General features: G+C 61.0%; 1 protein-coding gene across 4 annotated transcripts in view; it reads right to left on the reverse strand.

Moving 5' to 3' along the window:
- Positions 1 to 393: 393 nt before the first annotated feature.
- Positions 394 to 14060, reverse strand: part of ARID3A (AT-rich interaction domain 3A) — a 32701-nt gene continuing 19034 nt past the window's right edge. For all 4 annotated transcript variants that reach the window (XM_045800249.2, XM_045800248.2, XM_045800247.2 and 1 more), the window contains exons 4-9: positions 10960 to 11032; positions 7747 to 7930; positions 7176 to 7423; positions 5171 to 5467; positions 3878 to 3976; positions 394 to 3441 (exon numbers count right to left, since the gene is read on the reverse strand). In XM_045800249.2, coding sequence (XP_045656205.1) covers positions 3284 to 3441; positions 3878 to 3976; positions 5171 to 5467; positions 7176 to 7423; positions 7747 to 7930; positions 10960 to 11032 — 1059 coding nt within the window. In that variant the 3' untranslated portion in view covers positions 394 to 3283. The remainder of the gene's footprint in view (positions 3442 to 3877; positions 3977 to 5170; positions 5468 to 7175; positions 7424 to 7746; positions 7931 to 10959; positions 11033 to 14060) is intronic.

The raw sequence follows: 14060 nt of genomic DNA on the forward strand, positions 1-14060 counted from the left end.
TCCCCAAATCCCGAAACAGACACTTTGCACCAGGCCCCCACGGACATGCCGATGGCCACACCCACCCACCTGAAGACTCGGGGCCTGTCCCCCCGGGGCGCGGTCCCTGCCGCAGGACAGAGGTTAGACCCTGTGCCCACGGCCCCCCGGGACCCAGACACGCCCAAAAAGCACCACAGTAAGCGTCTTCTCTTAAAAGTCAGAAGTGTTTTGTCTTGTTTTAATATCTCATCAGCTTTACAGGGTTACAATTGTCTTAAATATTTCTGAAGTTTAAATACAATCTGCATAATAATGTTATAAAATGTAAACTTTCAGTGTTCTTTTAAATTTCAAAATCACACACCTTTTTTTTTTCTTCTTTGTTTTTTTCTTTTTTTTGGTCTTTTGTCCTTTTTTTTTTTTTTTTTCCCTTTTAATACCTGAATGTTCTGCAAAAACTGAAATTGGTACAGGCCGCCCTGGCCAGGGCGACAAGGCCAGGCCTGGCCAGAGGTAGAGTCGTTTAAACCTTTTTTTAAAAGTTTTTTTCACTTTAACCTGAGTGCCGGCGCGGTACCCACGCCATCTGACGAACCCCAGAGAAACTTAAATTTCACATGTCAGGAATGAAAGGCTGAATTCATGTTTGCCAAGAAAAAAATGCAAAAGCAAAATTAAAGGGGGGGGGAAGGACAAAGTGGGCAAAAGTGATAAAAATGGGAAAGTGGGGTTTACAAGTGCAGAACTATGGAAAGTAACCCGCCAGCCCACCCTCCTGCCCAGCCCCCGGCTCGGGGTCCCACGGAAGATTCTGGAAGCCACACCTCCAGCAGGGAAGCCCCAGCGAGCCCCTCTCCACCCTGAGTTTGGGGTCCCCACCCTCGCCATGGCTCGGGAATGAACAGCGCTCAAGCCAAGGGCAGAGACAGTCCGTCCCGGCCGGGGTTTGCATAAGGGGTACCGATGTGCACCCCAGAAAGCTCCCCTTCCCTGAGCCCCGGGGACAGGAGGGGCAGGGGGTTGGATGGGGCACGGAAGGCAGAGGACCCCGCGCGCATTCCCAGACCGGCCCGTGCCCCGCCCCCACCTGTCCCCTACAATCATCACTGGAACAGCAGGCCACACCCTGAGTTACATCCGGGAGGCCACATCACCCCCGCGACACGACCCGGTCCAAACACACCGACACGCGCCCGCACTACAGGCCTTCCAGGCGCGGGGGCCCCAGGGGGTGCGGCGAGGGGAGAGGGGCTGGGGGTTTGGCATCAAGAGTCTGACCTGAGGTAGAAAGAAACGCGCTGCACACACAGCCCCGCACACGGGGTGCGACCGGGAAACCCTGAAGGTGGGGGGCCAGGGTGCCCCCGGGTCAGGCTGGGGCGAGGAGGGGGCTTCTCTGCTCGGAGCCCGACCGCCCACCATGATTGTGCTGCTGCAGTGAGAGAGGGAAAGGCAGAACCTCCCAGAAGGAAAAGCAGAGAGGAGACCCCGCTCCTGGAAGGCTGGGGGTGGGGGCATCGATGACCCTGAGATATTCCGAAGACACAGCACAGCCCCAGCCAAGGACAACCCAGCCTTGGGGGCCCAGGACCCTCCCCCCTCGGGTCTCCCAGGTCTCCCAGGCTATGAGAGGGTGCCTGGTTGGGGATGCGGGCAGGCTGCCAGGCCAGCGCTGGCCCCCTCAGCCTCGTTAGGCCGGGCTCCTGAGCCCAATTAGAGAACACAGGCTCCCCCGGGAACAGCTGAGTCAGCGCCCCCCTCCCCATGGAAATCCCGCTAGGCAGCAGCAAGAGCACGACCCAACACCACCTGGTCCACCGGGACCCGGCGGGTGCCAAGAAAGCCCCCCACCCGCCTAGGGCCATAGGACAGCAGGCGCTGCCTCACCAGGACCCCCGCCAGCCCCTGAAGTCACCTCCCAGCAGCCGTGGGCCCCGACACCCACCTTCTAACCAGGAGGAAGGGTCTGCAGAAATGGGGTGCGGCCTCCAGTTACTACAGTGGACAGCTGCGGCCCCAAGCAAAGGGGCCGGGAGAGAGGAAGGGACAAAGTTAAGAAGACAATGGAAAGGGGGGGTGCTCAGGATGCCGTGGCCCCAAAACCTCGCCCTGAGCTAAGCCCGGCTCACCCCGTCCCCCGGTACTGATAATGTCCCAGAGTAGCCCTTCCCGCCCCCAGAGCGCCCCCAGGCCACATTCATCCCTGAGACAGGAGCCTGGGGGCTGCGACAGGTGGAACCCCCTCCCATGCCCAGGGCCTTCGTCCTGCCCGTCCTCCTCTCTAGTTAAGACTTCCAGTCTCTGGCTGGAGGGCCAGCATGCAAGCACAGCGAGGGAAAAAGGACCCCGGGTGCCTCGGTCTGCCCCTCAGCCATGCGTGCCCCCGGCCCATGCACCTGAGTTCATCACCTGTCCTGGCTCTGGCCCCGGGCGCGACCTGTGCCTGCCAGCTGCCCACCGCACCACAGGAAACACACAAGGAACCCAAATCAGTCATGGGAAAATAGAAAGGGTATTACTTTCCTTTTTCTTTCTTTTTTTTTGTGTGTTTTTTGTTTTTGTTTTTGTTTTTTTTTTTTTTGCTTTTTCAAGTCCAGTTTCCCTGAATGAACACAAATATATAGATATATATATCCTTTTCCTAAGGTTTGATTCCTCCCCCAAGAATAAAATAGATTATTTACAAAACAAAACCCCGAAACCTCTTAAAAACCCTATAGATCTTAACTATCACTGTTTCTTTAAAAAAAAAAAAAAAAAAAGTTCCCAAAAGCAACAAGAAAAAAAATCCAGCTGATCTTGGCTCAGGGGTTTCATTCAACACAAGGAGCTGGGTGTGGTGAGTGTGTGATGAATGGGGGGGGGAAGGAAAAAAACAGACAAAAATGAAAACACACAGTGCAGAGATGTATGAGGTAAACAGGATCGGCCTTCCATGGCAACCGGTCCACACAGAACCCAGACCCCAGTCAGTTGGTCCAGCAGGGCTGCAGCCCTTGGAAATACGTGCCCCTCTCTCTTCTGATTTCCTTTGCTGCTCTCACAATTCACGTCTCTGAATGTCCGAACCTGAGTAATTCAAGTGTTCCTTGGTTTTCCCCTGTTTTATTAAATTTTCTTTATATATATATATGTATATATTTTTTCTTTTCTTTTTGGCGTTAGCTGTGGCTCCTCTGTGGACACCTCCCCTCCCCACCCGTATCTTCCGCCGTCCCGGCCCCTGCGTGGCCCACCTCGACCCCCACCCCCCACCCAGGCGGGCTCCTGGGGTGGGGGTGGCGGGTGGGGAGTGGTGCGGTTAAGGCAATGAGTTATTTGAGGTAGAAGATGTGGCAGGTGTGGACAACCCCGCCGGCCCGGCCTGGCTGCCCGCGCTGCTGCTGGTCCCGCTGCTCCCTCCCCGGCTGCCGCCACCGCCTTTGCTGGGAGCTGAGGGTGGCTGGGCAAACAGCACTCCTAATGCGAGGACAGGAGGAGAAACACATCATGTAGTTGCAAGATTACACGGCAGGCCCACGGGACGCCCTGAGCACGGACCCCCTGCAAAGTCACCCGGGGACCTGGGCCTGCAAGGGCTACACATCCCTTCTCTGTCCCTTGGAGGCACCTCCAGTGAGCAACCGAGCTGCTCGGTGTCCACAGCACCTCCTGGTGGCCTACGCAAGCTACTGCCTGGCTACACGGTGTTTGAGAAGGAACTCTGGAACACCACTCCGCGTAGGAGGCACAGAACAAAGACTATGTCCTTGGGGCCTTGCTCTGTGCTGAGCACCATGCTGAGTACCCCACATGGACTGCCTCACTCTGGTCTCACGAGGGCAGAGCCCTGCTGGACAGCCCAGGGGGCAACCCAGGACTCCCAGTGCTCAAGGACGTGGGGCGGCGTTCCTACCTGTGTACAGGATCCCGTTAATCTCCACTGACATGCTAATACTGTTGCTGCCGTTGGGGCTGGTCAAGTTCGCAGCTGAGTCCTGGCGGGTCTCACAGGCTGTGGGAAGAAGAAACCACGCCGTCTGTATTAAGTACATGCATGCGAGGACCTGCTTCTGTCACCTCCCTGGGCTTTGCCAGTCACCATGCTGTGGACTGTATCTGTCATCAGCACACACAGTAGGTGCTCAATAACTATTTATTGAAGAAGAATGCATTTGTCTAAAATTTGTTTTTCTCGTGATGGTAAGTCTTTTTTTTTTTTTTTAAAGATTTTATTTATTTATTTGGCAGAGATAGAGACAGCCAGCAAGAGAGGGAACACAGCAGGGGGAGTGGGAGAGGAAGAAGCAGGCTCATAGCAAACGAGCCTGATGTGGGGCTCGATCCCATAATGCCGGGATCACGCCCTGAGCCGAAGGCAGACGCTTAACCGCTATGCCACCCAGGCGCCCCCTCGCTATGGTAAGTTTTAAGCCACGTCAGCATACCCAAAATCATCTCATTCTTAAGAGCCGCAGAGTGGTCTAGACTTGACTTGCTCCATCCCCTATGGATGGACACACGAGTTGCTTCAAGGTTTCACCATCACAGCTGACATCAGGCAAAACCGCAGTGGGCACCCTTGGGGACGTGTCCTGCCTCGAGCGTTTGCACTAAGCTTTGCTCCACATACCAAGTGGAATCACTGGGTCACAGGGCAAGAATGTTTTCTGTTTTAAAAAGAGATTGCCAAATTGCTGGGACGCCTGGGTGGCTCAGTCGGTGAAGTGTCTGCCTTCGGCTCAGGTCATGATCCCGGGGTCCTGGGATCGAGTCCCGCATCAGGCTCTCTCCTCAGCAGGGAGCCTGCTTCTCCCTCTGCCTCTCCCTCTCCCCCTCTCCCTGCTCGTGCTCTCCTTTTCTCTCTCTCTGACAGATAAAAATAAAAAATAAAAAATAAAAGATACGGCCAAATTGTCACCTATTTACACTCCCACCAGCAGGACTCAGCAGGCACATTTTCCCATATCCTGACCAACATCTGATATTGTCAAACTCTGATGGCTGAAAACTGGTATCTCCTTAGCTTGCAGATCCCCGACTCAGCTTCCCATGTGCATTTTCTACTAGACACAGCTGCCTGTTTCTTTAATTCATTTTATCTTTTTTTTCTTATTGATTTGTGAGCACTCTTTACATATGTTGACTGCGAGGCCCTGATTTAGTTACACGGGCAGGAAGCAGGGAAGGTTTGGGGCGGGGCTGGTACCTTGGCTGTTGATGCGAATGCTCATCGGCAGCTGGGCTGTCATGGCCAAGAAATTCTGCTGCAGGGCTCGCTGCATGAGCCGGTGTTGCTCGTCTGCCACCAGGGCCATCTTCTTCTCAGGAGGCTCCCCAGACTCCAGCTTCTCCCGCAGCTGCTCCAGGGCAGCGGCCTGTGCGGCCACGGCTGCCTGGGCTGCCGCCGCTTGCACTGCAGCCGCCTGGGCTGCCACCACGGGGTGGCCCGCCAGGGAGACTGGCAGACGGCCAGGGACGGTGATGGGGATGGCTGAGTCCTCCTCTAGATGGGAGAGAAGACAAGTTGATGACCAGACACGCACTGGCGGAGCCTGGTCCTGCCTTCCCGCAAGACCTCTCCAAGGAAGCGGAGAGGCTCCAGGACAGACACGGGTGCTGGGGAGTCCTTTCTGAGGTCGACCTGGTGTTGGAAACTGTGGCCGTAATGCCGTGAGTGTCACAGCGGCTGTCGCGACACGGCACAGCGCGGACGTTACCCGGAGAGCCTGTGACAGCGCATGTCGCGGACGACACTAGCGAGAGCAGCGAGGCCTCCCCACACGTCCTGTCCAATGCACTCAACACGACCCGTCTGGAGAGGCCATCTCAACGACCCGGTGCTGGCCCCACACTCCTACCCCCACTTCGCAGATGAGGGAACCCAAGCTCCCGGAGGGAACAGCGCTGCAGAAGCAGAGCTGGGACTCGAACCCAGGCAGCTCAGCTCCAGGACCAGCTCCCACCCATCCCCCTCCTCTGTGGTGGAAACCAGTGTCCCACCGTGACCCGCTGTCTCTTCTTTTCTCGATCCTCCCCACCGTGTCCTTCCCATGTTGCCCGGCGCAGCCAGCATGCTGGCCCCCTCCCCCACCTGTGCCAGGCCCTCTGCCAGAGGCTTTGCGGGGCTCCTTCCTTTGCCCCCCTCTTCTGGTCGCACTTAAATGCCACCTGTGTGGGAGCCTCTGGACCCATCACGGTGGGCCCACCGTGGCTGTGTATGGCTTCCTGGCTCTCTCCCGTCAGGAAACGCTCGTTCCCGCCCGCCACCATCTCCCCAGCTCCAGTGCCAGGCCTCACGTGCCATGGATGCCTGATAAGCATTCGTGGGTACCGCTGGAGCTCCCCGGGGGGGGGGGGGTAAACTGAGGTCCACAGAGGACTGAATGAGCGGACGTTGGGAAGACCCCCTTCGCCTCAGATCTGACCAGCCTAACTGTGGGGATGACCCTGGGTCCTCAGGCCACCCCAGGAGGCAGGGAGTCACAGCCCACGTGGCAGACGGGAAACGGGCACCCAGGTGACAGCCTGAGGCCTTGCAGCTGCGTGTGCTGTCGGTGCTTCTGCGTTAGGAAGGTTCAGAGGCTCAGCGGGAGAGAGGGCTGTGATTGACTGGTGACGCCGGCCACGGATGGGGGCTCCCTGTAGGACACCCGAAAACTCGGCCCGCTGGGCACTGACACACGGCACGCTCCCCCTTCTATAAACGTACAGACGCAGGGTAACTTTCCCCATGGTCCCCGGCAGGAAGCAGGATGGGTGAAGGGTCAGCCTGATAGCTACAGGGTCACGGCACCTGCCGGACGGTGTGTTGAGAAGGTTCAAAACCTCGCAGGGGAAAGACGACAGCATCGGCTAGTAATGTCTGCCATGGGCGAGGGACTGGGAAAACCTACGGCGATTAATACTGTCATATTATTGCCGGCTGACCTGTGGGCCAACGATACAGTAACCCCTTAGCAACGCCCGCCGCAGGGTTAGGAGAGAATACAGCGCTCAGTTAACAGCGTGGGCTTCGCGGGGACTGGGACGGCGGCAGTCGACTAGTAATGTCTGCTGTGGACACAGCGTGGGCGGACGCAGCCCCCGCCATGGGGTCTATCATTCTGACCTGGTTACCTAGAGGGTGACAGGCGTCCCCGTGTCCCCTCCAGGGTCAGAAAGCCTGGCCCAAGCAGAGCTGAGGTCGGGCCCCAGGCGCGTGCGTCCCTTACCTTTCTTGATCTTGGGTGCTGGGGCGATGGAGCTGCCGTTGGTGCTGGCGGCAAGGCCCAGGGCGGGCACGGGCAGCTTGGGTGAGGACAGCATGCCGTGGGCCCCGCCGGGCGAGTAGGCGAACAGGGAGCCCCCAAAGCTCTGGCGTCGGCCCTCCCGCCGGTTGCTGTCGATGGCGGCCTGGAGCTCATTGGGGTTGCTGAGGCCGCGCTTCTCACACTCGTAGGGATACAGGTATTTCATGTACCTGGGTGCAGGGGCACGGGGCAGGGTGGCACCGGACGCCTCTCGTTCCTCCCGCCCGTGGGGCCCGGCTTCATTCCCCAGCCTCAGACCCCGGCTCCCCACCCCGGCCCCAGGACATGTCCCCCACCCCCAGGGCTACTCTCACTAATCCCTCCACACTCAGCTGGGACAGCCCTCACCCACCACCCCCCCGACGTTCCGGGGACGCTCACGGGGCCGGCTCCTCCGTGGTCCACGGCCGCCGCGCCCCCTGCTCCTCCCCAGAGACCCTGCTCCTTCCAGCCCTGAATGCCTCCCCTACCCTGGGCCACGGCGGGCACTCACTGGGTCCGCAGGGTGAAGGCAGCGCTGGTGATGGACGTGGGCAGGTTGAGGCCCTTGGTGATCTCCCGCCACAGCTTCTTGTTGATGACTTCCACCAGGCCGCCCTTTTCAGTCACCAGCACGTACAGCATGAACAGGTCAAGCACCTGCTTGGCCATGATGGGGATGCGGTTCACGGGCGTCCCTGCAGGGAAGGGGCAAGCGGCGTGGGTGAGCTGGGGGTGCTGCCACCAGGGGCCAGACAGCAGCAGACAGCGAGTCCGTGGCTGACGTCCAGAGAGAGGTCTCTCCTCACTCGGGGATGCTGAGCCGCATCCCTGGCCCCACCCCCTCGGTGCCAAGAGCTCCCCATAGTGACGACCGTGGACGTCCCTGACGCTGCATCTCCGGGGGGTGAGACTACCGGGAGATCCCCCCTTGAGAGAGCACGAGGAGGCCTGTTTCTCCATCAGTGATCTGGGCTCACTGCTGGTCTCACCTGGGGGTACAGGGATGGGGAGAGGCTGCGGGGCCAAGCTGGGGACGTGCACGAAACGTGGCCTTCGTCAGTTCTACTCCCCGCGTCACCGACCACAGCTGCCGGAACAACTCTGCCTGTGCTCCCAGAGGCCCTCGCCCTCCTGCTCGGGGCTCTGCAGTTGGGAGGAGGCAGAGCTCCGTCCAGCCACGCTGCAGCTTAGAGAGCGGGCAGTGGGCTGGCCCAGGCAGGGGAGGGCTGCTCCCAGTACATCGGCTTGGTCCCCCTTTCCGTCTGCCCTGAGCCTCAAGCCTCTGCTGCTGTCTCTGTCCCCCTCGTGCAGGGACCTTCGGCTCGGCCTGCGTGGCACCTTCCTGGCTGGGGGTGGAAGGGACCCCCGTTCAGACCTCTCCCCGCCGGTGCAACTCTGGGGCACCGTCTGTGGCCCCCAGCTGCTGTCCTGTCCCCCGGGGCCCCCCCGCTCGGATCTCCTGACGCCCAGCCTGGCACACGGCAGGTGCTCAAGAAACGGGCCTGCAACACAGCCTTTGGGGCACACCTGCTCCCGGAGAAGGCCCGCACTCCCGGGACCCTGACTCCTGGTCCCCGGACCTGAAGGTTCTGGAACCACCCCTGGCCACTCCTGCTCTTTCCAGGTTTCAGAACCCACACTAACAGAAGACCACCTGGAAGGGGCAGAGGGAGGGGGACCGCAGATCCCCGCACCCCTCCCCAATTTGATTTTTCAGCCCAAGAGGGAGAGAGGAAAAAGCAACCCCCAGCGCCCCCGGCCCACCAGGGACATGGTGTAGGCTCTGCACTGGGAAAGAACAGAACGAATCCCACAAAAGAGCCTCTGGGGACCCGGGGCCGTGCTCTGCAGCCAGGCCTGGTCGGATGTTTACAGAAGGAGCAGGGCGGAGAGCAGAGAGGCACCCGGACGATGGGGCCGTGGGGGCAGTGGGGGAGATAAGGAAGGGTGGGGAGGTCTTCAAGGAAACAGCAGGAGGGTGCAGTGCAGGCAGGACCCCTCCCGCATTCCCAGCCCCCAGAGAATTCTGAGAGGCCTTTACTTTGCAAATGATGTGGGGTAAAAAGTACTTTCTGTCTGGAGTGAAGAAGGGCTTATGGGATGCAGAACACAGTGCGCGGGCGTGGGGGTGGGGGCATCTCACAGACTCTCAGTCCCAGAGGCTGCTAGTTACAGCGGGCGAGGATCCAAGAAGAAGGCAAGGCAGAGGGGGACCTGGGGCTGGGTTCTGAGGGATGCATAGGAGTTTGCTGCCCCCCTGCCCTCTGGGGGAGCCTGACTTGGTGAGAGAGCCAGGGCTGGACTCAGACCCTCACAGCCCTGCGTGCTGCACTGCTATCTGCACCCTCCCTCCCCCGCCCATACATACCCAACGGCCACTCACCATACTTTCTGAACCTCCAGGACACCAGGCCCAGTCTTGGGCAGGATGGGTGGGCTCCGGGCCTGGAGGCTCAGTGCCCCCCAGCAAGGTGGTGGCATGGGGGGTGGGTGGGGGGCTCCGGCAGGTGTGGAAGGGTTGATAAAGAGAGTGGGGGAGGATCTCTCTGACCACACGGTGGGCAGCCGGCCCTGGCTGGGACTGCTCCCAACGATAAGGAGGGGGGCCCCCACCTCAGGACTGGGTCTGGATTCTTCTGGCCGGCACGGCACAGGAGGGGTTAATGGGAAGGCGGGGGCCCCTCCCCTTTCATCTCCTTCCCTTCCAGGCTGCTGGGCCTGTGTTTACAGAGGCTGTTGGAGAGGGAGGGGCATGCAGAGAGCCCTGGACAAAGCAGCCAGTGGCCAGCCCCTGCAGTGGGCCCAAGTGGACCCTGAAGTACCCTGGCCGCCCCCGCCCCTTCCTGCCTCTAGGGCTCAGAGGGCACATCCCCTCCCCAGGCCTCAGTTTCCTTCCCTGAAAAGCAGGAGTGTAATAACTCCCACCAGGGGGTCTGTCTTTGGTCTGCAGCGGGGGCCTCTAGAAACCTCCATCCTCCCGGATCTCTCTGCCCTGTGGTGGCCCTGAGCCAAGGCTGAGGCTGCGGGTAGGGCTGTGGGGCCCGACCTGCCGCCCCGGGGGCTTCTCTGGGCTTGGCCCACCTGAACACCCCAGATACCCTCCCATGTCTGGGTCTCGGTTTCCCCACCAGACCGAGGCTAGGCTGGGCCTGTGGCTAGGCTGGGCCATTTATGGCGTCCATGTCACCCCAGAGCCAGGGGGACCGGGGTGGGGTGGGCCTGGCAAGCTGTTGGCGAGTGATGAATGCAGCCCAGCACTTGGTATGTTTGGGGTGCTGCCACACCGTGAGAACTGCTTATGGCCCATCTTACAGAGGGGGACACTGAGGCCCCCAGAAGGCTCAGGGGAGGGGCCAGGACTGGACCTCGAACTGGCAACCACGGAGCTGGGAAGCCAACTCGAGGAGCTCCTACTGTCCCAGTGCCTGCTGCCTTCCCCGGAATCCAGCCCTGCTCTGTGTACCAGCTCTGCTGCAAGGGACCCTAGGGGCAGCAGGGGGACCCTAGGGGTGGGAACCCCACGACACCACGGGTCAGGGCAGCAGAAGTAGCCAGGGCTGGCAATTCTGGGCTGGGGACCAGAGACGACCTACCCAAGGACCCACTGCTTAGATGCTCCCAGCTGTGCCTCCCCCCATCAGACCTGACTGCTGAGCAGACCCCGCCCTCCTGCCTGCCGGCTCCGGACCCCCTGCTCCCCGGGACCCCCAGCAGCGGTCCTCACCTCGCTTCTGCATGAAGCTGAACAAGTCGTCCAGGAACTCCTTCCTCTTCGGGTCCCCATCCAGTTCGTAGAGCTGTGGGGTCAGGGAGGGGACGGGTCAGTTAGCCTCAGAGCTGGGGTGGGGGCGGCACGTCCCCACGGAGCCCACCCCCACTTTCACATGAGGACACCGATCCCCGCGTGTAGCTCCAGCAGTGGCCGCCACCAAGCCGCACAGGGGGCTGCTCAGAACAAAGGTATATTCTCCCCCCGCCGTGGCGGGCAGAGCCCAGGGCCGGTGTGTCAGGGCTGAGCTCCCCCCGGAGGCTCCAGGGCTCGGTCCCTCCTGCTCCCCCTGCTCCGGGGCCCCACGTGCCCCTCCAGTGTCTGCCTCTCACTTCCTCCGTGCGCTGGACCTGGGCCGCCTCGTCCAAGGGCTCCCTAAGTAACCAGAGCTGCAGAGACCCTATGTCAAGCGAGGCCTCGTTCCCGGTCCCGGGAGTCGGGTCTTCAACATGTCACTGGGGGGCACCATTCGGCCGAGACAAACAGCGCCCCGAGAGAGAATGACCAGATGGTGGACACATCCTGGTGCTGTCCCGGGTCACACACTTGCCTTTGCTCCCGAGACAGGGCCCTGTTTTGTAGGTGAGGAAACTGAGGCACAGGGGCAGGCACGAGTCCAGAGCCTGGGAGTGTCGGGACCTCTCGGCCCACACTCTGTCCTGGGCACTGGCTGCTGGGGTTCGCCCGTCCCTGCGCTGGCGGTTAGGGGCCCCCGGACGCACTGACCCTCAGCTCCCAGGAGCCAGCAGGACGGGGGAAGGTGGCGGAGCTAATGGGGGAGCAGAGTTTGTGGGGGGGCAGCAGCAAACAGCAACCTTCAAATTAAGCCCTGGGGAATGAACCCAGAGGGATCAGGACGGCGGGGGGCCTTGAAACCACCAATCCATCATTAGGGCCCAAGAACGCCCCAACGCCCAGCTCCTGCGGCCTGACACCAGCCTGGGCCTGGGGAGGCAGAGTCCCTGCAGCTGGCTGCCCTTCAGACATCTTGCTCCTCTGGGCTTGGGTTTCCCGTCCCGGAACGGAGACAAAGTGGGGCCTCCGGGCACAGGCTGGGGTGGTCCAGGCTGGGTCTTTGTCTCTGCCCTGCCCCAGCCAGGCCGGCCAGCCGCATTCCTGGGCTGATTTATGGTGGTCAGGGAGGCCCCGCACTTCCCCCTGCCCGAGGGCGTGTGGCCTGCAGGGACACCTTCCCGTGGGCGAGCACCCTCCCCCGCCCACACACCCCGCCACGGAACGACACATGGGTCTCCCGTCGCCCGCCCACGGGGACCCTCGGGGACTTGTCGGGGTCGTCACGAGTGTCTAGATGGGGTCACCACACAGCAGCTGTTGAATAAATGACCGTTTGACAAGCCCTGATCTGCTTCAGCGGGAGTCAGGCTGGGCAGAGCGGGATCAGAGACGGCAGGTGCCCTGGGATTCATGGCGACCTCATGTAAGGGGGTCTTCGCAGATGTCATCCGCTAAGATGAGGTCGTACTCGGGGCAGGCAGGCCCTCATTGAACCCCAAGTGTCCTTTCGGGAGAAGAGACACAGCCACAGGGAGGGCCACGTGGGGACCGGCAGAGGCGGAGTGAGGTGGCCATGCCAGATGCCGGAAGAGGCAGGAAGGACCCCCACCCCACCCCGGCCCAGAGCTGCGCCTGGATCTCAGACCCCTGGTGCAGAATGTGGGAGGACAGATTCCTGCTGCTTTCAAGCCCCCAGCCCGTGGTCATTGTTACGGCCACTCACGCGGGGCTCAGTGAGCACAGGCCCCTCCTGACAGGGGTAACATCTCCCGTGAGATCCCGGCCTGGGGGATGGGGGGGAAGGGTCCACCCTGCCGAAACTTCCCTGGACCCAGTCCCCAGAGAGACCTCAGTGCCCCCCACCCACCGCCGTGCCTCAGCTTTCCCACGCTGTCAACGCAACAGCCAGCTTCATCCTGAGCTCCCAGAGCCGTCGTGACACCCACGATGTTCCAGGCGGGGAAACTGAGGCTCAGGACAGAGAGCTGGCAGCAGGGGCAGCCAGCTTGGTCCGGGGCCGTTAACCCCCAGGCCAAATGGTGGGTGGACAGGCCTGTGGCAGGCCCGGTCAGACCTCCGTGGGGCCAGGGCATTGTCTAGGGCCATAAAGGGGGATGTGCCGGCCCCCGGCTGGGGGGAAGGAGGAGGCTTGAAAGGCTGTTGCCGTGGGCAGCCGACAACAAAGGGGCAGTAAAGGCCACCCCAGCTTTATGGGGCTCCGGCCCCAAGTTCCGCTCCCCTGCGGGATGCGTCCCGCCCTGGCTAGGCCAGAGGGATGGGGGCGTGGGGGACAGTGTCCAGAGCCCCACTGTGGGCCAGTGGGCCTGCCATCTGTCCTCACAGGGTTCCAGGTCACCCCAGGCCTCTGTCCTGCCTGGGTTCTCAGGCGGCAACCTTGCCCCAGTGGGCCGGGAGGCGCTCAAACCGGTTCCTGCCACAGCCACAAACCCAGGTTGGAGACCAGAGAACCCTCCGGAAGCCCCTCCCTGGGCTGCCCCACTCCCGAGCCTGCAGTCCGATTTCCCCGGGGTGGGGGCTCCGATCACAGGGTCTTGCTCTGGTCCTGCCTGACCTAGTGACACCAAGCACCACCCAGGGTCTGCAGACCCTCCCCGCAGACATCTTACTGTTTCTGGAACCTGACAGGCACAGAGGCAGGCCCACCTCCGGGAGACCTGGCCGTTGCTCCTGCCTGGTCTCCAGCCGCCGTCAGCTGTCAGCTGCTGCCCCATCCCCACCACACGCGCTCTGTTCCCTCGTGGGACATGTGTACTGGTGGTGGGCGGTTTTCTCGCTTACTGACACTCTTGCTCCCTGGCCCTTGCACTGCCCGAGCCATGTGGATTTACACACCGGCCTGGCCACTGGCCCCCCTGCCCCAGCAGAACGCCAGATATACTGTCTGCTTTGTTCCCCGTGTCGAGAACGGGCACACTGCAGTTGCTTAATAAACGCCCTTGATTTCTCAGTGCACCACGGGGACAGGGCCTCTTATCCTTTCCTAAACCCATTATGTGCCCCACAAGGCTCCTGTTTTGGGC

The sequence above is a fragment of the Ursus americanus genome, chromosome 14 (assembly GCF_024610735.1).
Source record: "Ursus americanus isolate L20-20 chromosome 14, mUrsAme1.1.p, whole genome shotgun sequence".
NCBI lineage: Eukaryota > Metazoa > Chordata > Mammalia > Carnivora > Ursidae > Ursus > Ursus americanus.